Here is a 24,945-nt window from a genome sequence, read left to right on the forward strand (position 1 = left end):
TCAAATTACATTTCCCTACATGGATTCGCATTATGCTGAGTGTACAAAGTACCATACAACTGAGCCGTATCCGTATTCCGTATTCCGGATTCCGCCAACTGCAGCCCGGATATTTAATCAGTTCGCTGCTGTCTGTGTTGAGATGAGTGCTGCAGTTACACACTGCACTTAGCCGAAGCTCTGTCGCAATTCGCATTTACTTTACGGCGAATATTTGGCTTAAGGTCTCCCTGGAGGAGGATGAGGATAACCATAGTTTCTACCACCTGAGGCCGCTCAGCCAGGCATAGGCATTAGCCCAGATCCAGATCCTTTGTCTCCGGTGCCCTGAGCTTCCTCCAAATATTTGCTTTGTCATTGACTTGCCGTCAGCTTTGGCTTTGGCTTTGGCTTAAGTGTGGTTCGGGGTCAAAAACCAGATCAGTAGAGGAAGTCAAAGGCGTTTCAAAAGCACATATGCGGATTTTAAACTGATGTGAGTGCAGAGGTTGATTGCATACTCTACATAGTTTTTTTAGAAAATTAAATATGCACAATGGATATTCCGCAAACAGAAGAGGATAATCACAAAAGGCAAACAAGTTTATTTATTGCATGGCTTGCTTTTAAGGTCATCCAAATCAAATACGTTAGTTAAATATGTAGTATGCCATTGTTACTTCAACAATGTTTAAAGTAATTTTATTCACACTAGAGTAAATATTTGTTTGGGAATCAAACCTCTTATTTTATATTACACAAAAGCAAATAAAATAATCGATTTTCCTTAATGTTGGTAAACTTGACAAATAAATTTAATTTTATGATGATTGTTAAACCTAACATATGTTTTGTGGTTTTATCTTTTAAATAATTTGAAACTGGTTTAATACTACAATACAACTTTCACTATCTTAAGATCATCGCCTATTCAGATTAGTCTACAAAATAAATAATAGACTAAAATATACATTTTATAATGGATTTTCCTTCATTTGGTTAGCTTAAATATTAAATGTTTGTTTAATAAATAAAAATCACTTCTCTTAAAGAAAGAATTGCTTAAGATTACCCAAAGAATTCGATTAAACTTAGAAGGAATTAAGGATATTAAATTAAAAATTCTAAAAAGCCATTTCATTTAATTTTAATGAAGCGCAATCTCTTAAAGTAACTTTGGTAGCCACATCGATTATGTCTTCAGCTGGCATTTCCCAAACTTTCGTTCTCCGATATTTTTCTGCCAACACTTGAAAGTTGGCCGTTACACTACATAGTTGTTCTGGCCAGGCCAAGAGCCGAGCACGCAAGGGAATAGGGAAAAGCCAATGGGATGGTTCAGTCAACAACTTGAAAGGCAATTAGCGCACTTCTCGTACGGCTTTAAGGGGGTTGGCTTCGGATGGCTGTTGGCTGATGGCTGATGGCTTGGTTTGGGGTCATCTGGGCCAACATCGAGTCATGGCCAACAGTTTAGCGAGCACATTAACTTTATTAGCGCGAGTGCGGCAAGTGCACCCACATCCACACTCGCACACACACACACACACGCACACACCCATCATCGTCGTAAACGCAGTGTATCAACAGGGTGTGCTGATAATTATGCGGCACATTGGGAACAATGACGCCCGACCCTCGTAAGCCCTTTATGCCTCATGCCCCATGCCACATGCCACATGGCCCACAAATACAAACGAGGCCCAGACAAAGCCTCAGAAAACTAATAAACAACAGCAGACGAGGCTCGGGTGTCAGTACGCAATCGCGATCAATAAAAATTAATTATTTAGCATACATGCATATGCGGTAAAGTACAGGCCATCAACTTTCGCTCGCACTAATCCCGCCGATGGCTTATTTATGACCAACAAATATAGTACCTCCCCCGCATACAGATAAACAGAAAAAGAAATTCCAGTAAGTCCTTATTTAAAAAGGTCTTACAACTGAAAGTTAAAAAAGCCAATTTAAACATGATGAGGAAATTATAGGAATTACCTTAGAAAGGCTGCAATATTTTCAATTATATATATCCAATCAGTTTTATAAAATTCTTATGTTGTTACTTGATCTTGAATAAAGAAAATCATTGGAATTACATTAGAAAGACACCAATATTTTTAATTCTGTAACATCATTACGAAAGTCCTTTAATATCACTTTGTAATACATATCAATTTGTTGTTAATTCATTTTGAATAAGGGAAAAATACAATTACGTTAGAAAGATACCAATGTTTTAAATTTTTTATTATTAAAAAAGTACTTTAATATCACATCATAATGTACATCAATTTTGTGACACGAAGTCTAATTAATTTTTGTTGTTACCAAATTGCTTTTGATTGAGTTGAAATTTATACCACTTTTTTTTTTACCATAATAAATAAATTAAAACATTTTTACATATCTAAGATCTCTGCTAATATTATATTAATTCATGCATTCGTCTGTATTTTTTATTAAGTTCATAGCATAAAAAAAGTTCATAGAACAATTATTTTTAGTTTAAAATAAACTCTAAAATTAGTTGTTTCAGTGTACTGATATGTGTGTTGGGATCTTGGGAGGACCTTTCCCTGTGTGTGACTTACAGTTGCGGCTTTTGGTCGCGATGTCGCATATTGTTGTTCCCCGTTAATTTGCATCACAAAGTAGCAGGTCGCCGTTGGAAAAGCGGTTGGGCAAAAAGGATGGAAACGAACAGGCCACCGACAGACAGACATGTAAATGAAAATGTTAAAATTTGCTCGGGCAATTCAAACAAAAACGGAAAAACCGCGGCCGAGAGGGGTGTAGTGGGGGTGGCAGATGCGAATAAAAAATGCAATTCAAACTGGACATTGAATTTCATTTGCCGTGTCCTCGCCGAGGCAATTGCATTTAATTAAATCCGAGCAGCGAAACCGACAATTTGCCAAATTGAAATCGATGCGACAGTCATGGCAAAGTTTTGTCACCACATGAGGAGGGGAAATTTGAAAAGGTGGCAAAGGTGGAATGTGGAATGTGCTGACGGCATCTTATCGAAAGTTTAAAAGCTCATTTGGGTTGCCACGACTACCACGTGATTTATGTAAATTGCACACAAGTCCGTGCGGTAACTTTGTGGCGAAATAAAACTTAATTTGGCAAAAGTAGTCATGCGGAAAATTCCTACAGTATCTAGGTTTGTTGCATTTCCCTCATAGTTTGGGTATTTGTTCTACGTTTTGATCCTTCATTTTTATTGGGTTTTTCATGTTATGTGTTTGTTTAGGTTTAATTTTAATCACACACACATTTTTGTTTCCTATGCTCTTGCATTTTCAAACTTTAATTCATTGAAAAAGCGAGTTTTGTTTACATAATTCACTATCACTTTAATTATTTTTTTGTGTTTACCTAACCATTGTGAAACTTTAATTTAAATGGGCTTTCCATTCTATATATTCACTTGAATTTATAACTTTCTGTCTACCCATAATTACCTTTTCAACATTATTTTGTTTTCAAATTAAACTTGTTTTCCTGCTATTTGTCGTTTCATAAATTCATATTTTTTTCGTATATGGTTTTGCAGCTTTATGGACCGCAATTTGCACACTCATTGTTTATTTCTCTGCTGTTAAGTGGGAATAAAATTTTATTCAGCATATAATATGGAATGCGCTTTGTTTACCCCACATTTTTGCGTATTCATGAGTATCTTCGTTGATATTCCATTCAGGTTTAGTTTATTTGCCAAACAAAAAGCAATTTCGGCAACATTTTAATTGAAGCCCAAACCTGTCGCTCTCCGCATTTTCCACCTGGCCACCTGGCCACCTGTTTCAGGCCCATCGCAGGGTGGCTTAGTGCTCAGTGCTCAAATGCTCAAATGCCATCCTTTATCCGGGGACATACACTCCTGACTATAGTCCTGCACATCCGCACATGGCAGTTAGATATACATCTGCTGGCAGGGAGCCAGTGTGCCAGCAAACCAGCAAACAACGCCGAAAAGGAAAACTCACAACGACATCGTTGAAAGTTTGTCACATTTTGCAGGCAAAAACATTTTCAATATGCAAAGGCCGTTAATACGACAGTCGGGAAAGTCGGTGAGCAGGCGGAAAAGCGGAACTCCGCATAGGAGCCATGCATTTAAATTGCCTCTGTTTTATGTGCTATGGGGCACATGGCGTATGCGTAATATGCTGCATAATGCGTGTTTAGATCAAAATTGAATAGCGCATTTTACGTGTCGAATACGTGACGTGCTCTCAGCCGCATGCCCATGCCCATGTGCCCTTTGACCCGCCGAGGGGCTCACATTTCCACTGCATTGTCCAAATGACTCTGGTTTTTTGCTGTTTGCCAACGGGTGTGAGTGACTGAGCTGATTTTCGCCCAGCATCCCTGGGGGAAAATTGTTTGTTTTCCGAGAATTTGGCTCTAAATCTTTTATTGGATTTCTCTTTGGGCCATCAATCAAACTATTATTTGCTGAAATAAATTATAAACTTCAGCACTCTGGCACCACACAAATCATCAGCCAACATAAAAAACCAGAGATCGCAGTTTATTGAGATAAATGGAAATTAATATTTATTCAGCTTGAATTCGTTCGTTTTTTATTTTGGTAAATATATTACAAAGTTTCTGTACAGTTTAAAATAATACACATTTTTTTAGTCTGTTGAAATAAATTAAATTTAATATTTATTAAACTTGCATTTTATATTTGAAACCAACGAAGTTTTAGTGAAATGCTATACATTTTGTTAATTTGTTCGCTATAATTACTTTTTTTTGCACCGTTTTTACTATTTGAAAAGAAAAACAAACTTTTGCTTTTGACTTTCCAGACTTCAACAAGAAAATTAATTTATAAACACACATATGGTACGCTTTATCTTTTTGTTTTGCATTTTACTCATTTCATGTTATATTTTCCTTTTTGAAATTTTGGCTTCCCACACTTCACTTTATAAATTAATTTATAAGCAATTTTCATTGTTTTGCATGTTACTCATTTCATGTTTGGTTTTCCTTTTTGAGACTAGTAGTCAAGCTACCAAAAACTTTTGAAACTAAAAACATTATATAAAATTTAGACAGACAAAACTTTTTATATAGAAGACTTTTATTTTGGATGAAATTTAATTGGCTGCACTACCCCGAACATTTTCAAAATAAATTTAAATATCTTTGTTCTTTTAAATTTTTTTAAAATCCTATTTAATTAAATCTTATTTTATATTATTACGACCCTTTGGATAAGGGACTTAAGGAAACTTTTACAAATAAATTCAAAGCCATATTACTGCAAGGAAAGAAATGAGTAAAGAAGAAACTGACAAAGTTTGCAGTTCATCAATATGAAGAAAAATTAATAGTTGTTCAACTTTTTCTATTTTTCCCCTTCTTGCCATTTAAAGGCAAGGCCATCATGGTAATATATTATATCTTTTATACATCCTTCTATTGCTTTGCCGTTTTAAGTGCAGTGAGAAGCACTCACACAAAACATTTCACCAGTTAATCCAAACGAACAGCAGCATCAGCTAACCGGAGGATCAAATGCGTTTATTACCACGCTAATCCAGTAAATACATTAATAAATGTCTACGAACAAGCCGAGCATAATCCATTTTACTCAATCTCCCCTGGAAAAACCCCACCTCCCTTTCCACCCCTCTTTGGGCAGCACAGTCCGCTGAGTGCACACAATACTGAATACAGAATACAGATTCAGATACATATATCCGGGCGAATATATCATGGCTGGCTGGGCAGCAGCAGCTGCTCCTCTCGACTCTTCCTGTCCGGGCAGCTGGAACCAGTCAAAGTGGCAAAAAAAAAAAAACAAGTTAAATAGAATGCCTTTGTTGGCACTTCAACAAAAGCGCACGAAAAAAACCGCAATTTATCTAGTTCATTTTCGGGTACAACCTCTGCTACTACTGCACACAATTAAAAATGTTACAGAAATTTATAAAATTTATTTGGCCGCAGGGCAAACTGTAATAAATGCAATTTTTCCGGCTTTCCTAATTAGGTTTTTACACACATACAATTTTCTGGTTTTCTGTTTGGTCATACCTCCGACCGATAAGCAGACAGCAAAAATATGGCGGGCGTATATAATATGATTGATGGGAGTTTTATGTGTATATCCGCTTTTTGCAGGATATTGTGCCCATGGAACAAGTGAGCTCGATGGTCTCCAACGGCGGTGGCAGTGTGGCCATGCAGCGCGACGATGAGTACAGGAATCGGATCATGAAAAGTAAGTGTGTCAGCCGAAAACATAGGCTAAACAGTGGAAACCCCCATCCCTCCCACCAACATAACCACCATCATCACCACCACCACCAATCCAATCACACCGAGAGGTAACAAAACTGGCAGGACCACTATCCCTGACCTACTGGCTTTGCAGTTGACATACTTAGTTTAATCCCCACATACACACCTCCCAACCAAACCCCCTTCTCAACCACCCTCCTTTGCAACAGCAGGAGGGGCAAATAAATAGCGTTTCACATTTCGCTTAACCGTTTTGCATCCCCCGTCCGCCACGCCCATGTCTCTGCATGCCTCACACACAATCTGCGCCTTACTCTTAGCCTAGATTTAAGCCAAGCGTAGATGCAATCGTCATTTCGACACACTACTACTTATATATATATATATATATATATTTATATAACATACTATACACCCCCAGCAGACTTGTGCAATTTGTAAATTCGTCGACTAACCAGTTTCTTTCCTTTAAATTATATATTAAACGTAAACTCATTTCATGATGCTTGCCCAACAAATTCGACGAATTTGGAAACGCTCTCTAACTGTACAAAATTGCATTTAACAAATATCAAATAACGAAAACTAACGAAAATGCCTCATCAAAATCCAACTAACCAACCAAAAATCACATCTATCCATCTGTAGTACGTAGACTTGGTGAGTGCAACATGATTAATATTTTATTAACAATTCTTACGATTTCGGTTTCGGTTTGTATATAAACTATAAACATCAGAAACTGTGTGCAAATATGCGCATAAGTTATGTGCTGGTAAGTATGATTTCATTTACAATTGAGATAGTTTAGCCTGAAATTCAGTTCCGAGTGCATAAATGAAATATTTACAAGCGCCTGATTGCTCTCCAGTGTTCAACAGGCCGTATGCGCAATGCATCCTAACTGTGTGTGTCTTTGGTCTTTGGTGTGTGCGCTTGTGTGAAATGCATTAGCATAACATTTTCATTTTCATTTACATTTGCCAGCCAAAAGGAAATGGTCTCGGGGGGCGTATACTTAATATCTGTTTGTGCTATATGCCTGCAGGGCCCTTTGCTCTGTGGCTTCTGTGGCAGTCCGTCCGACAAAAGACAACTTCATTTGGACCAACGGAGCAGCTCCATAAACCATAATGCTGACCTCTGCTGTAAATTACCGGGCAACACAAAAGCCCCAGAAAGGGTTGGCATTTTTCATCATTAGTTAATTTGGGTCCCCAGTTGCCCATCCCTTTCTTTTCCCCTTTTTCCAATTTCGACCCACAAATTTAGCATAAACTTGGCATTTAGCAGCCGCAACGAAAACAAAAGTAAGAAACAAATCATTTGCAGGCCAATGACAAAAGCGGAATAGGTCGGAATAAAAGGAATTAAAAACGCTTGGCTGCTCGCAGTCTAACCCCATTTTTTCCAACTGCCCGGCAGCTAGACAAAGCCCCCAGGAATTGGCTGCCAACAAATGCAGGAGCTCTCGGTTCAATGCTCTCAATGCTGCAGCAAAAGTTAAGAAAATCGCCTCAGAAAATCGCGAACACAAACACAAACACAAAAAACCATATAGAGCAAATATTTTATGTCTTTCATTGGGCAACTTTGCGCAGGCTTTTTCACTTTGATGCACGGAAAAAAAGGCTAGGTCCGGAGTGAGTTATGGAGATCTTATCAAATTGTTCTCAAAAGGTTCAGATTCTTGTCATTTAATAGCAACTTGGGACGAAATTTTTCTTTTAATAATAATTTACTACAATTTCTTCCATAAAGTTTCGTTCTTTTAACTTAATCAGCAGAAGCTTCGAAATTACTTTGATTCTGGTTCATTTTTTTAAACCAGTTTAAACTGACTTCTAGAGCGCATAACATAATTTATCTTTATATACATTTTAATAATCCTTAAAAGCATTCAATACGCTACAAAACATTTCAATAAACTTTTACTATCCTAACTTAAAATACTTTCTTTTTATTTTAAACAGCTTCTAGTTTCAAGTACAAACCTCTTAATATGTTCCGTGTAAGAGGCCAAAAGTTTTTCCTTGCTCGTTTCGGTTATGAGTCAAGAAGAAAAAATAATAAAATAAATGTCTGAGCATTTTTCCCCTTTCAACCAGAGATTCAAATGATACGTTTGAAGCATTCTTGATGCGCACAGATTTTTCACAACTTTTACGGCGGATGCTTGCCATTCTGGCCAAGTTCTCGAGTTCAGCTCAATATCCTTATTGCCTATCGATCGGACTGCGATTCCCTAAGGACATTGAACCAAGCGGAAACAAGGCATTTAAATGCTGAAAATTGAGTATTGAATAGTTGGCAAACAATTGCCAAATGCTTTGTACGGAAAAGTACCCAGCCCGGGGAAAAACTTTAAGAATCCCATTAATTAGGGCGTCATCAGAGGCGTGTCAGTTCTTGGCTAAATAGCCCGCCAGTTTAGCTGCCATTAAAGCACAACAATAGGCCCTGTCGGCTCCAGTCTCGTCAGTTTTCAGCCAGACTCTGGCAGTGGGCCAAGCCCACTGACAATATGGCTCGCTATCGCAGACAAAAGGCAGTGCAGCCCAGAAAATGACGCATTTGGGTGCAAGTGCCTTGTGTGGCCTCATGCGGAAGTTGTTAATTTGACGCACAAAAGGCAAATGGCGATGGAAGTGGCACAAGTGGCGTTAGCACGAGATACGGCCATGTCGTCCATGTCGGTGCAACAGGACGTATACGTATTGCGATAATTACCAGCAGGACAGCAGCTTTGGAGACTTTCCAGTCTTAACTTGTTGATATATATGTAGCTTATATATAGATTGCCTGGCAACGTATAGTGTGTGTGTGTGTGTGTGTGTGTGCTGCATTCAGCTTAAACAAACACAAGGAACCAATTAGTGTAATTTATATCAATTCAAAGACCAGTTTTTGCTCATTAGCCAAGCTTAAAACGGAAAATGCAATTACGTGCTTCAGGTAGTAAAAGGTGAACAGAAAGCAACAAACTCTGCTCATTGGCAGTTCCCTGAAATACACGGTAAATAAAATTAAAGTAGAGAAATGTTTTCATAGTTCTGATGTTGTGAAAAACTTAAGTTCTTTTTCACAACTTTTACGAAAAGATGATTATTTTCAATAATATAAAATCAATATTAAACTGTTAGCTTGATATGCCATAAATAAGGATATGGATTAATGTCATTGTTATTTTGTGCTCCCCTAATCTTAGCCAAGTTGGGCAAATATTAAGTATTTATATGCAATAATTACTCAAAACAAATATTTCTTAATTTAGTTATTACTGATATACTTGTTTATTCCTGTAACTGATATGTAAAAGTTTCACAGTTTATTTAAATTGTTAACCAAACAATACCCGTATTTCTGTACTGTTTACCCAGTTTTGCCTTGAACTCATCGGTTACATTAGTTGTCGCGTCAGCAATACAAATGGAAAGGGCGGCCTTTTAAATATTTACAATTCAATTTGACAAACACAAAGATAACGAGCCAACAGTTGTTGGGAACAGGAGCATTAAATATTCAGGTTTATGCAAGCATGTAAATGCCAGCCGAGGACTTTCGCTCGCCTTTCGCCGGCTTTCTCTGCCCACGGGAGCAACCGGTTGAAAGTCGAGTCTGGAGTTGTAGTAGAAGTACATGCTTAAATGGCCTACTTGCTGCCCCAAAAAGGGCCATAATGGGGGGTGGGCACGGCAAGGGGAGTGGGGAGAGGGAGGAGCGGACACAGATGCGACAGTTGACAACGCGGTCGAGATGACTCAAGTCGACTTGACTCGTCTTCACTTGACTGATGCAAAGGCATCAGCGGCAGCCAAATGAGCACTGGCATAATGAAGGCGGTTGCGCGGGTTATTTTCAACAATGGCTGTGCTTTGCTAAGGGATTGAGCTGCACTTGAAAAAAAAATTATTAAAATATTACCCCATTTATTAATGGCTACATAGCCATTCACCAATATATTTAGCTAAAGGCGGAAATCAACAAATATTAATTTTAAAAGAATATAACCAAAAAAAATCATTAGAAATATGAAAAAAAAAACACTTCTTAATATTATCTAAGAAAAGTATTTAAAAATGTTTCAATCTATTTTCCAAATACTACAATACTAATATAAAAAATCAAATTTTCATGATTTTATGAAGGAAAGCGTTGGCCAAAAACAGAGTTTTCGCAGTGTTCATATTGTAATATATATTTCGGGGCTGCATCTGGTTCGAAATAAACTAGTTCGAGGTTGTCACCAACAAAGGATGCGCTGCATCAAAGCCATCTGGAGTATGGACTACGTTACATTTGGCATGGCATCCGGCAGTCCACATCCTGCATCCTTGAGCTGAAAACGTAAGCGGAAAGCGAACAGTAGTATTCGAGCTATTAACTTGTCCACTGTCAATGGCAATTAGCATAAATTGCGGACCGCTTCCTTGACCCCCGCACTGCGCCCTCGCCTCGTCGATTGTTAGCTAAGCACAAACAAAGGGGCATATATACTCGATAAATACGTAAATAAATTTTAAACCATCGTTCAGTTCGCTTTGGTCTATAAACTACGCCGGACTTGTGGAAACGGAGAGCGGACCAGAGCAACCAGCACGTTGCATGCCTCTAGGCGTGTTGTTATTAAATTAGTTTTCCGTGTTTCCGTGTTCGGTGTTTTGTGTTTGCTCCGTGCTTGTGTTCCGCTTGGTTGGACCACGGATTAAGGACTCCGGATTACGTACTGACTACAGTGGAGCACAAACTACGATGAGTCTGAGCAGCAGGAACGCCATAATACGTACGGTTCACTTGACAATCATCGCTGCACCGCACATTGTTGATGTTGTTGTGGCCTTTGCCTTTGTGGTTGTCCTAATTTAAGTGAGGAAACTGTGCAAAAAAAAAAAGCTCGACAGAGCTCTACACAAAAAGAGCCAGTCCAGCCGGAAAACTTTGTGTCCGAAAACTTTTTAACAGAGTTCCTGGTCGAGCGCCGCTTAAAGGGGAAAATTAAATAAACGAAAGCGTTGGCCAAACTCAACCAAAACTTGGACCCCCAAGTTGTTCAGAAGTTTTGTGTGTTTGTGACTGCAACTTGTGGCAATTAGCAAGTGGTGGCCGGAATTAGAACACTTCCTTCAATCGTCAACGTAACGAAAAAGGCGCCAAAATATCGGACCGCACCGACAGCCTGTGGCAAGCGACTGCCAGCAGCATGCAACAGCCACCTCAGCGGCACGGCAGACCTGCACCACCGCACCAGCACAATCAGTACCAGCACCAGCACCAGTGGGCACCACTGCACCACCAGAACCATCAGAACCACCAGGCGGCGGCACAGCGCACCACCGGCAGGCACACGATGCTGGGCAGCAGCCACAGTAGCCAGCGGGAGGCCAGTGTTTCGCCCCGCCGTGTGGCACTCGACACCACCGCGTCGGGATCCACCAGCGGATTCGGTTTCGATCGGGGTAAGCACCACCGGGAGATTTATCTGACACGGAAGCCTCATCAATTTCATCTTTTTCTGTAAAATATTAAAGCAAACACAAAAGGTCTCGGGCACTATAAAACATTTTAAATTCGACTAACGAATAGAAATATTGAAAAATTATTAGAAGTCAATGTTTATAGTTACAATGACAATTACTTAAATATGTACACTTTATGAAAACTAACTAAATGAATATTAGTTACATTTTATTTTATGTCGGTTTTCTCAAGGGATTAACTCATTTCTAATATTTTTTAATGCCATTTGAACGGGCAATGCTCATGAAATGACTTCAATTTTCAAAAGTAAACCTGTTGACCTAATTTTAACTGCACATTTAAACAGTATCTTAATAAGTAAGCTTTTATTTTAATCTTGGGGCTTCCATCTTTTTTAAACACCATGCTCAGCTTCCGTGAACACAATTTATGAGCTCAAAGGGATGAGATTTCCACCCTATCTCAATTATCCTAAATCATTTGGAGACAGTCTCATAATTCCAACTATAATTTATAATCCTCGGTAAGGCATCTTTAAGTTTCTGGGCTTTTAATTAAATCCTCTGAATGCTGGGGCGACATTTTTCCGGAAAATGGGGAAATCCAATGAGAAGTGGGTGTAACTCAGCAGAAATATGTTCGAAAAATTGCCGAGGCGTGTTCGCCAGCGCCAAGTGGGAAAAAAATGGGGGAGCGGAGTGGAGTGCACTGGACATTGGATGAGAAGGGGGCGTGGGGCGGATGAGTGCAGTGAGTGGGCGTGGCATGTGCAGACACACATTTCCGCCCCATGCAGGGCCACATCCGTCCGCCATAATTAAGTTTTACCAGCCGGGGAGCAAACACGCCGGTGGAAAGGACACTCGACCACAGACCAGAGAACGCGAACCCGAACCCGAATCGCCGCTCCCTGCTGCACTTTAATTGATTTCCAAGTTGGTCACGTTATCAGCTTTTGGATGTTTGCAGCCATATTCGGAGCAGAGGGTCCTCCCCATTGGCTTTATTCCTTTTGTTTTGCGTAATACCGCTGACCCCTGACCCCGCGCCCTGTTTATACTCGCGCGCGTCCTTTGATCGCGCTCTGTGCAGAGCAAACAATGAACGGGCTTTTGATTAATTCTCGGTTCGGTTAGCTCAGCGGTGCTGACATCAGCAGACTACCGACGCGTGAGCTCACACTGTGATAGAAAGTTTACTAACAACACATATAATTTACTAAAAATATAACATTGAAACATACTAAATAGGACTACAAATAATTTTACATGATAAGCTCCAAAAGATTAAATAAATAAAATATTTTTAAATTACAATTAATCAAAACCTTGCGGATGAAAAGCTGATGCGAACTCCTTTTTAAGTGTGCAAATTGTTTTCGAGTGAAAAAACAGTAAGCAGCAGAAGAAAATCCACTAGCCGCAAAAATTATTAATTATAGCTCCGAAGGGGTCCAAGCTTATCGTAATCGGCATGTAAACAGCAAGTAATGAGTGGAGCAGTGAGGAAAATCACAGACTTTGTGGCTGAGAAAATGCAGAAAAAGGGTCGCTCACCCTTTTAAATTCCACGTTAAGTGGGTAGTCCGCAACAAAAATCAATTAAAATAAAGTGCTCCCGGCTGTTGGTCATACACAGAGCATATGTCTATATAATAAACTGTATGTGAACGCTTAATATGCCGAACACAAAGTCCGGGCAGTGAGACATCAATATTTCATGCCCCGCTGCGACAGAGCAGCGACATTATCGAAAGAGCTTGGAAAAACCGCCCAAAAGATAGTCACTGCAATAAGGCAGGGAAAGAAGCGAAAAATGAGCAAAGCGCCAGCTAAAAGGGAAAATGGAAAATGGAAAAGGACAAATGAAAATGGGCAAAAGGGAAAATAAAAGGATGAAATGTCCGACACTCGGCGGCGACATCGAAATCGACAAAGACATCGAGGTCCGACGCCGCTTGGCATTCATTCATTGTGTGGTCGAGAGGCATGATATATATATCTCTCTATATATATATATATATATATATGTCCGATTCACCATTGATAAAGTCAGGAACAGCAGCGGGAAACAGAAGCCAGGACCCTGAACCAACGTTGAATTATTGGCCAGCATTTGGTCTGGCAGTTTTTCATTTCGCTTTTCATTTTATTGCAAGGCGAATGGCGAATGCGTCGTCAATGTGTGGTTATGAATTATTGATTGGGTGATAGTCCTGCCTGACAGCCGGTCTACTTAGCAAATCGCATGCCGAAGATGAATATTCCGTCTAATGAAGGCCATTGATTGGATGGCTTAAAGTGCGCAGCAATCACAATCACAAGCACCGAAAGAAACACAATATAATATTATGAGTTTTTAAAGGCTCCCTAGAAATGGTGACCATTGTTATACTTTTAATTCTATATACTACAACCTTTAAACCTTTGGGCAAAATATATTGCACAAAGTACGTAATTAATACTAGAATTTTCCAGTATTTTTTAAAAGTACGCAAACATTTAAATCTTATAAGAATATATATAGTGTTTTTTTTAAAAGTTTGCATTTCACAATTATTATTTTTAAATATCATGAAAGTAGCTTGTTATTTAAAAATTTCTAAAAACCTATTTTTAGTTTGGTTGATGAATGTGATTAAGTATGCAAAAATGTGTATATGATTCCAGATTTTCCGTTTATTTCTTCATTGTACTCAGACATCTAAAGCTACAAAAGTATGTGCCACTATCTAAAATTTCTCCAGCAAAAGTTGCCTTTTTCACAGAGCCCACAACTTTAACGAAGAGTGTTGGTGGCCCCTCGCTGCCCAATCAGTTTCATAAACTGAACTGGCATATTTCATTCGACTCAGTGAGGCTCCGTCGAATAAATTCCGACCCCGTCTATTCATATTTTATGAGTGCGAATGGAGCAGTGTAGCCAGCCAGCCATAATACTAACGAATATACGGGTCCCCGGCATCCGTAATTTCACTCGAATTGATTCGAAGCTGGTAAAACATGCTCCTGCTCCTTTTCAACAGGCCCTTGGTTCCTTTAGAATTTCGCAACAAGCCGCAAATACATGGTAGTTACATCGTAGTACGAGTTGTACTTGTGGCCATGTTCGAGCAAACTTTGCTTAACTTCTGGCCCTTATAAAACGGAGAAGAGGCCAAACCGGGGCAAACAAACAAGGCTTGAATGTGCCTGTTTGTTTGCCCGAGTGTCTCGGAAAACTTTCACTGCGCGACAGGGACAGTGACCTCATATGACAATAATTCGACGCATTTGTGTCACATCCTCGTACACGCCTCCCTCCATTTTTCCCCGCGCCGCCGGAAAAGCGCAAACGTCGACAATTGAGAGGGGAACTGGAAAAGATAGGGACAGTTATCTTTCCTGCCTGACCCCCTGCCTTGGGCCTCGACAATTGCACCAGGCCATTGTTTGAGAACCCAGCATCTCGCACCACCCACTATGGGGATTCAACACCAGTCGTCATTTGCCACCCATGCCACCTCACGACCTCTCTCCTCTGTGAACGTGCTGCTACACTTCCGTTAGCAGTTAAGTGCGACATATTTGCCTGGCTAATTTCGCACACAGAGCGCCGCAGGACTTTCGGTTCAAAGTCCTGGACCTGGGCCGAAATTGCATACACCGAAAGTGATATCAAGATTAAAAATATTAAAGATTAATCTTTTTCAAAGTTTGTTGCACTATTAAATAGAATTTATATTTAAGAGTGGCAAATTTATACACTTATTATCGTAAAATCAATTCACCTTTTTATGGTCTTTGGCCAATTTGTTACTAACAATAAAATTTCAATATCACTGTCTTCTTTTATTTGTATATTAGTTTTTTATTTGCACTTTGGTAAGCAAAACAAATAAGTGTCATTATCAGATTCTTAAGTATACATATTTTTAAAATAATAAAAATCTTTTTAAGATTTTCACCTAAAACCAAAGTTTGTGCATAAAATACTAGTTGATCTGGGCTTATAAAAACCAAGCATCGCAGTGAAGAGCAAGCTAAACTTGCTCTGCCTAAAAGTGTTTGCCGTGAAACGTAGTTGAAAAACTACTCCAACTTCTGCCCACAGTTGTGTGTATAGTGAGTTCATGTCTCGCTATTTTTTGTGTAGTACGGGTGTGTGACATCATTCGCTTGTCTCAGTTTCGCAAATCCTGTCAGGATACCGCTCAGCAATCCTTTGCCCCGCTTTTCGCCAAGCACAACTCGTGTTTATGGCTTTTGCAGCTTTGTCTTTCGATAGACAAATAGGGCCCGCCTCCGTTTTTATGTTTGTCTATAAAAACTGCGTATGGCAAAATAAAAGCCAGGGGCGGGCCTCACTTAACTGCCATCCGGTTGTGGTTGTGGTTAAGAAGTCTTGTCTTGTCGTCGGCGCTGCTTTGAAATTCTCGTTGGAAAAGAAACGTTTTCGGCTTGGAATTGAAAGCGGTTTGGCAATCTTTTACTGTGAAATTCCGTTTGAAACCTCAACGTTGTTTCCGCTCAATTTTCCATGCAGTTGCTTTTATTTAGCTGGGCGAAATGAAGCAATTTTCTTTAATAGAAAATGCAAATCGAATGGAAAACTATAGTAGTTAAATGTTAACCCTAAGGCAATTTAAGTTTAACGAAGAAATTCCCTTTAAGATTTTTACAAAATTTGTATCTATTTGTAAGAGAGTTAAAATTAAAATTTAAAATATATATTATTTGTAAAATATACATAAGTCCAAACATAAATGGTAACCATAATCTTTCAGAGAAACCCAAATTTCTGGCCAGCAAAAATCGATTGGTAACAACTCCTAACAGGAAATTTAACCTTTAATGGAAGGCATGTACACATGAGCTATTCCCTGGTCTGCTAGTGATTACAATCTGGTGCTAGATGAGTGCACACGTGTGCCACATTGGCAAAGTCACCGATTCCCTGCTGGCCACTCCGATTGCCCAATAATAAAGCACCTAGTCCAGGACTCGAGGCCCCATTTGTCTGCGAATGGGTATATGTGTGGCAATACCCAAATCAATGCGTACATTAATCAACAGCTCGAGATTAATTAACTGCCCTGCTTCAGAGTGGAGTGCTCCTTTCTGGAGTGTTGTGAATGAATGTCAAACATAATGACACTCATACGCACTGTGGTGCGACAGTTGACACGGTGTATCGGATGCCCCCGCTCGTTTCCTTTCCCGCGTCCTTCGGGGAGGGCCTGCTTATAATTTTTTTACACAGCCAGAAAATGTTTTAATTAGGGAGTCTCCGAAATATGTAAAGGTCTAGAAAATCAACTTAAAACGCTATAAAATTAGACTACATTTTACATGTTTTTTCGTTTTTCATGGCGACAAAACTCTTAATAATTTTTATACGAAAAACTATATACATTTTATGTGATGATAAATCACACAATGACCCCGGACGCAACAATGTTTATATACAAATTATATTGTTAATACTGTATTTAACATACAATAATTATTATTAACTTCCTCGAACCTTAGCTAAACAATATTCTTTATCAAAAACCTCTGTTTATCTACCAAATAGCTCGAGTCAAAACTGATGACCGTTTCTAAACTCCTGAATTTCGAAATGTTTTTTTAAAGGGTCTTTTGTGGGTATTGTAGATTTGGTGGTATTTTTATGATCATAGCTTGTGATATTTTCTCCCTGTGCACGGCGACACCCCCCTTTTGGCGCTTAATGAAGCGTAAACGGTAATTGACAGCTCAAAGCAAAGCTCTGGAGCTGCAGGTGACCTAAAATATTCGACAGTTCGAGGGGCTTTGGAGGCGGATTCATTAGAAATTCGCAGTCAAGCGTGGCGGGCTGTGGCAGGATGTGTTTGGTTGCCAGGATGCTAGGATGGCAGTGCCGGTGCTCATATCATTCCATGCCAGTTAGCAAACACACAGAGCACAGAGAACAGAGCACACTTGTCTTGTCTGACTACAATGGATGCGAGTGGTGGAGCAGGTGGTTCGGGCATCAACAGTGTCGAAGGTGTCATAAATTGGGTTTGTCACCTGTACACCTGCACACACACACACACACACGAGCTCGTTTCTATTTCTAGTAGGGGAATGTCCTGTTTTAGCACACACTCTCTCTTTGCCTTTTTCGTTTTATATTTGGGTCGAGGGGGTTCTAAAAACCAGCATCTTTCCATCTCTGTTGCGCATTTCCCCAGACAAAAGCTTGGCGAGAAGAGAAAGCTTCGGCGTTCCTGAAGTTCCTGAAGCCAGGACCCAATGTTTCGGGAAGTGCGCAAGGTCAGTGCAAGCTGGGAAAGGTGAAAGTTGAATCTCTAGAATCTCTGCGATGGCTGCGATGAGTGCACCTGCAATCTGCAGCAAATGAGAGCAAAAGCTCTTTGATCCCCGATGCCTGGTGATAAGAAAGTTGAGAGCGAGTGAGCGGTGAGTGAGCTTTGGCAGGTCCTGCTGGCGAGGATATAAAAGGATGCTGGCTGCTGGCGCACTTTCAGTTGGATTCCGAGCGAGGCAGCAGCAGCAACAGCAGCAGCAGCACCACCAGCAGCGGCAGTGGTTGTGGTTAAGGCTTGAAAACCAGGAGAGAGTGCCACCGTACCACCGAAGGGAAATGGACACAGAGCTGGAAAAACTAGCTCAGCCTGGTGTGTGTGTTCAACCCGTCGTGACACAGTAGTAGTAGTGCCAGTGTGTGTGTGTGTGCGTGTGTGTGTGTGTGCAAAGAACAGAGGCTAGTGCGATGCAGGCCTAGAAGTGGACGAACCAGGACCAAGACCAACGGAAAGCTGGAACGGAACCACTCTGATTGACCAGGAGCCACCGGGAACAGCCGTCGCACTGGCGTCGTTTTGCGAGCGCGGCTTGATGCCCGATTCGATGATGGACATGGAGCATCGGGACCATCAGCTGCACCGCCAGCAGCAGCAGCAGCAGCAATCGCACCGCATCACGGCCAGTACCAGCACGTTTGCACCGCCAGCACCGCCATCCACCAGTCAATCGGAGGATCGGGACCGCGACAGGGAGAGGGAGAGGGACAGGGACAGGGATCACCAACATCTGCATCAGCAGCAGCAGCAGCACCACCTTCATCAGTCCAACCATGTGGCCTCATCACCACTGCCCGTGAATGCCTCCATACAGTTGCATCAACAGCAGCAGCAGCAGCAGCAACCTCAAATCCGGGAACGCGAGCAGCAGCAGCAGCAGCTCCACCACCAACAGCAGCAATTGCAGCCGCAGATGCAGCAACAGCAACAACAGCAGCAAATGTTGCAGCAACCACAGCAGCAGATGCAGCAACAGCAGCAACTGCCCCACAGTCATCATGCCTTAATGCAGCAATCGCAACAGCAGCAGGCCATCCATCGAGCCGAGGCGCATAGAGGTGAGCTGATGTTGCTGGTGGCTCTCATATCGAGTATGCACTGTAGGCTGTCTGAACTTGTTGCTCGGTCTCCAAAAAAAAAAAAAATAAATAAATGGACCACCCCCAACCAATTCGCATTGCATACGCATTAAAAACACCAAAATTCTCGATTAGATACGCCACAAAACACAAATTCGGACTTTTTTGTACATTCAATACGTATTTTCTTTCTACCGAATGCGTTGTGTATCTGTGCTTAATCAGGTTAGGTGTACATAAATGTCTATATAGCGTTAACATCTCGAAGCCATTTCTCATATGCATGCTAATCGCTTCATTAGGTCCTCTAACGACAAAGCGGACTTCTACTCCCTGAAAAGTGCTCAGTCTCTCGCATTTGCCATGCAAAATTCAATCAGAAATTGCTTTAACTTGCGAGTATACCAGGACCGCCACAACACAGCAACACCATCAGCAAGCAACATGAGCAGCATGAGCAGCAGCAACAACAAGCTGACCTATTTCCCGAGCAAAGCTTTTTGCCAGGGGCTGCCGCTCTGACGTATGCGTTGACGTGGGGGTGTAGGGGATGGAGGGGGTTGGAGGGGGTGGTTGGCTGTGGGTATACGAGTGGGTTGAGTGGGTAGCAGCTGGACAGCCGTTGGCTGGTCATTAAAAAATTATGACCACACATTGTTCTCCCAGATTGTACATTAAGGTAAATTTAGCCCTTTTTTTTTGTTTTCTTGTACCACACAAATGGAATAACAGAAACTAAACAGCCAGCAGCCAAAAAAGAGGCCAAGCCGTGCTCAAATAATAATATTAGTGATCGTAAGCCTAACAGATAACTAAAGTGACAGTGCTATAAAAAAGAAACATTTCATAGTTTATTAGTGCAAAAGGTTTTTTTTTTTTAAATATTTACTGTCTTTATAAGAAATTAAGTTATGCTTAATTTAAACCTTCTCGATACCATTATCTCTATTTCAAATATCCGTGTTTTTGTGTATCCTGCTTATCATGATCTAATTGTTAAGAAACATTTCTAAAGCTGAACAAAATGTATTTCACTCTGCGTACCTTTCATTAAAAAATCATTACCTAATTGGATAATACTTCCATTTTGTTCGTGATACCATTATCTCAAATTGGGGCATCCCAGATTTTATGTATCTACAAAATCATGACCCAATTGTTTGGAAACATTTCTAAAATTGTTTGTGATACCATTACCTCAAATTGGGACAAAGTTTAGTATAAATATTCCTGAACCCAAAAGCCCATGACCTAATTGTTTTTGAGTACTGTAAACCCATCCACACATTTTTTTATAAAGTGCAATGATGTTAATGATGTTTTCCTTAAGTCAAGACATCATTTTTTCGAAATCTACTATCACCAAAAGGATACTTATATTAAGTGTGTGTGTGTGAGTGAATAAAACCCACTTAAAACCAGGCTTAAGGTGATGCAATTAGGGTCAGGAACCCATTCATCTAATTACAATTTCAGCAGCTACTTTTTCAAAGGCTCTTCCTCCATCGTTTTATCATTTTTATAGAAGCAATTTAGCTATAAATCTATTAGGTCTGCGGTCACCAGCCTCAGGCGTTACACACAAATCCAAAAAGCCTTTCATCTCGGCGCCAAACTCTCGGATTGCGCCTGGCACATTCAAATCGCAATTATTCTGAAATCAATTTCAATAAAAGTTTACTGCGGTGGGCCAGGAGTTTGGAGGTGCGAGATGGAGGAGACCAGAATGTTTGGCAGCTTGTTGGCTTAGCCAGGCTCTAGGATTCGCCCATCAAAAAGTTTTCCTTTTCCCAGTGTCGCTTTTCATGTTTTGTCTGTGTGAGTGAGTGTGTGTGTGTGTGTACTGGAGTGAGTGGGTGGGTAAGAGAGCTCGTTAAAAACACTTTGCTGACGTCGCCGTTGCTGGGTGTTGGCATTGTGGCAACTTTTCAATGAACTGTAATTGAAACTGAAATGCAAACTGTGCTGTGCCGCTAATTGCCAGCAGCTGCTGCTGAACTGCAGTCTGCTAACTGGAAACTTAAAACGGGGAAACCAAAAAACCAAAAAACCAGAAGGCAAACAAACTGCAAGAGCAGCGCGTAAACAGCATTTAAATGTGTGGCATGAATAATTTATGATTTTTCTTCGTTTTGTAGTTAGTTGGTTTTTCAGTTTCGTAGTTTGTCGTTCGAGCATGCTATTAACCCAAAAGAAACCACAGCAACCAAAAAATAAAAAAAACATATACTGCATGGCATGGAGCAGCTAAGTAGATCCCCGGATCGCAGAGCACTCAAAACAGATGAACCAGCTCCCAGAAAATCAACAAAAAAAACAAAAAAAAAAAATACAAGCACACCCATTGGCTAGCTGCTGATCGAGCCGAAAAGCATTCCCCCCGATTAATTTCTCTTGTTGTTCGATTTATCGTATTCTTGCAGATACACAAGCAAAACATTCACATGGATTTCTCTATTGTAAGTCGCACCAATTTGGACAATGCCCAAGAAAAAAACAGAAAAAGATCCCCACATCCCACAGCCAAAATCAAACAGAAAACGAAACACACAAACAGACACACGAAGGCTACTTTTTAACCTGTTAACATAACTATACTCTACTTTCTATGTGTAACTCTCTCTAACTATAAAGTACTATCTATGAGTATTTACTGAGATATATGTTTCCTTTTTTAATGTATGCACACTCCTTGTTTGCCTGTATTTCGATATCCGTGTATCCGCCTCTTTTTTCTCCGGTGAGCGCACCTAAGTATGCTACAGTATTTTTTCAAGCTCCCCAAGGGAACAACATTTCGACTTTTACGAGGCGACGAGGGCCCCATCGAAATTATGGCGCGTCTCAAGTATCAATAAGCAAAATGGGCGACTTGTTGCCCCCTTTTACACGAAATCTTGCACAAACTTCAATTTTCGGCTAAACTTTAAGTGTAATGCGAGTACTCCTCCGTAATGAAGAATGCCCTCTTTTTTCTGCTCAGTACTTTTTTCCGACATTCTGTCTGCGATTTTTGTATGCGCCATGCGGAGGTCTTTCGTTTAAGGATTTTTTCGTATTATTCTTGTTTTTTTTTTTCGCTGGTGCTCAGCGCATTATTCATGTAACAGTCTTGGCTTTCCACACCGAACAGAGACCAAGGAAAGCGAGGAAAATACAAAACGAATTTATAGCTTAAGCCTTAATTTGCAGCATTTGCTTTGAGCACTTGATTCCATCCTGCCATGCTACATGTATTTATAAGAATATTTCTCGTTTTCTCGCCACGTTCTCTCGCAGCGGACGAGGAAATCAGCGATAAGGCATCAACATGCGGAAAATTGCTTATATTTCTCTCCGTGGCTCTTGTGATAATGACGTTACCCTTCAGTCTCTTCGTCTGCTTCAAGGTAAGCATTTTATTTCATTAAACTTAATGCATTTTTATGGTCTTCTAATTACATTGTGAATAAAAAATTGAACGAGAGGTTTATTTTTCAAACTGAAAATATGCATATTTATTGAACTTTAAAAACAGCTGCTTGCAACCTAAAAAAACCTAAAATTTAAATAATTATTTTCATTTGACTTACGTCTAAAAATCAATACACATTTAAATTATGAACATTCAAGCTATAAAGACTTTAGGAGCCTATATTTGTTTGTTTTTATTACAAATGTAAAACATGTTAAGTGACTTATTAAAAATCATTACAAAAAACCTGCTATCTAAGCGGATAAACTATTTTTTTTTTAATTTTTAAGCCTCTTAGGGACTGGCAGATTAATTTACAAAGAAAATGGAAATGAATAAATGCAAGTTAGTAAGAAGGTTAGCATTTGCTTTTTCACAACCAGTACATAGTACATAATAAAGTGAATAACAAATGTGGTTTCCACTTTAAAAACTTAAGAATTCATTTAATTGATTATATATTACCTAAAATAAAAATCAATTAAAATAAGCTGTTAAGCCCAGGGTATTTTTCAGTTGTATTGTTGTTACTTCTCCAAGTTTCAATTTCGTTTCATGAACATTTCACTAACGTGCCCCATTTTGCAGGTGGTGCAGGAGTACGAGCGCGCGGTTATCTTCCGTTTGGGTCGTCTCATGCAGGGCGGTGCCAAGGGCCCAGGTGAGTACCGATTGCAGTTTCAGTCAGGTGGAGGCTAGCAGGTGAGGTGGTGAGCTGGCGATGAGGTGGGGTAACGAGTCTATGCAAATTTTAGTGCCGCTCACTGGCGACATGAATTCGTGTTAATTGCTGCACTTGCTCCAAATTAGCGACTCTGGGGCGGGCTTCTGCTCTGTCCGTGTGCTCTTTGCTTTTGTGCTCCCATTCCGAGGGAGCAAGAGATTACGCAAATCGGGGCGAACTTCTTCCACAGTCATGACACTAGTTTGCATAATTTCTGAAGCATTTGCTGGCTACTAATATTTTCTAGCCCAAGGGTAATCATCGAAAACAATGAGTCTTCTCGTCAGAGCTTTCAAGGTTTTCCTCTTGAAATCATAAATAATTTATATATAAATACTATTTATATATATATGTTATATATGATATACTTATATACTCTAGTTTTTGAAAATAATAAAATACACTTTTTTTAACATTTTTAATCCGTACCTCTGTACTTTGAATTGAAAAAGTAGTTATTAAGAGCCACAGAATATAAAAGTCGATTTTTTTAACAGAAAAAATTGAATATTATATTCTCACATCTAAGTAAATACTCCAAATCATATTTTAATTTTAGACGTGAAATCCCTGTTAGCCAGTGTATTTCTCGCAGTATCTCGTAACGAGCGTTTAAAGCATCTGAACCATAATTGCAGGTATCTTCTTCATCCTGCCCTGCATTGACTCCTATGCCCGCGTGGACTTGCGTACCCGCACCTACGATGTGCCACCGCAGGAGGTAAGTTCCGGTCACAGTTCCGGATGCGACCAAACATATAGTACATAAAAAAAGGCAGCTATAACCTGCACTGGCAGCCCACAAAGCTGCTGGCTTCTTCGATGTTGTTGTTGTTGTTGTTATTAACCTGAAGTGGAAATTTTTTTAGTTTATATACTTCAAAAAGTCCCCCGAAACCCGAACCCCTCACACACACACACACACACACATAAATGACAACTTAAAACGGTGCCAAGTAAAGCAGAAACCAATTAAACTTTTAGCTTTTGCCACAAGTTATTCCAGCCGACACGTTTGTTAACAAGAGATATATATGTATTATTTGGTTGCATTTTCTTGTTTTGTGTTTTGACCAAAAGTAACGTACACTCACAGCCAGACAAAAAGATACAAAGCTACAGATTTTGGCCCTGTTGGCGGAATCCGCAAGTGAAGCTCGGCTGAACACAGCCGGAATCTGAGTTGTTGTGTGGATTCTGCTGACAGGACACCCACACACATGGCCACAAAAAGCCAACCAAAACACCCAGGCACACACACTTACACTTACACACAGAGCTACAGATACAGATACACAAGGATACAGGACGCGCAACTGGAGCGTGAATTACGCATACGCAACGTTGTCTTTCTGTTTCTTCGTTCCTCTTCCTTTGACGTTTTTTACCCCTCGTTCTTGTTGTCGTCGCATGTCACGGTGTTTACTTGTGGTTTCTACTTTCTTGTGACTTTTCTTTTCGTTTTTTTTGATTTTCTTCCCGCTGCAGCCCATCTATATCTTCTCTTTCCCTATACACACTCTATATCTATATATTTCTATGTCTATGGCTATCTGTATCTATTAACGTATCTATCTTCATTCCCCAACCAGCTAAGAAACCCTCTTTCCAACCACTACAATAT

At 40.1% G+C, this 24,945-nt stretch overlaps 1 protein-coding gene across 8 annotated transcripts in view; it reads left to right on the forward strand.

Annotated features, from left to right (window-relative positions):
* The window catches only part of LOC108145993 (band 7 protein AGAP004871), a 40,517-nt gene that overhangs the window by 3,361 nt on the left and 12,211 nt on the right, over nt 1-24,945 (forward strand). For 2 of the 8 annotated variants that reach the window (XM_017271737.2, XM_017271735.2), the window contains exons 2-7: nt 6,136-6,235; nt 6,904-6,915; nt 21,567-21,602; nt 22,423-22,532; nt 23,186-23,258; nt 23,960-24,042. In XM_017271737.2, the coding sequence (XP_017127226.1) occupies nt 6,136-6,235; nt 6,904-6,915; nt 21,567-21,602; nt 22,423-22,532; nt 23,186-23,258; nt 23,960-24,042 (414 nt within the window). Of the gene's footprint in view, nt 1-6,135; nt 6,248-6,903; nt 6,916-11,402; nt 11,712-17,224; nt 19,123-21,566; nt 21,603-22,422; nt 22,533-23,185; nt 23,259-23,959; nt 24,043-24,945 lie in introns of those variants that run through there. The other 6 variants (XM_017271741.2, XM_017271738.2, XM_017271736.2 and 3 more) reach the window with 6 other exon arrangements.

This window comes from Drosophila elegans, unplaced genomic scaffold, assembly GCF_018152505.1.
Source record: "Drosophila elegans isolate 14027-0461.03 unplaced genomic scaffold, ASM1815250v1 contig_208, whole genome shotgun sequence".
Lineage (NCBI taxonomy): Eukaryota > Metazoa > Arthropoda > Insecta > Diptera > Drosophilidae > Drosophila > Drosophila elegans.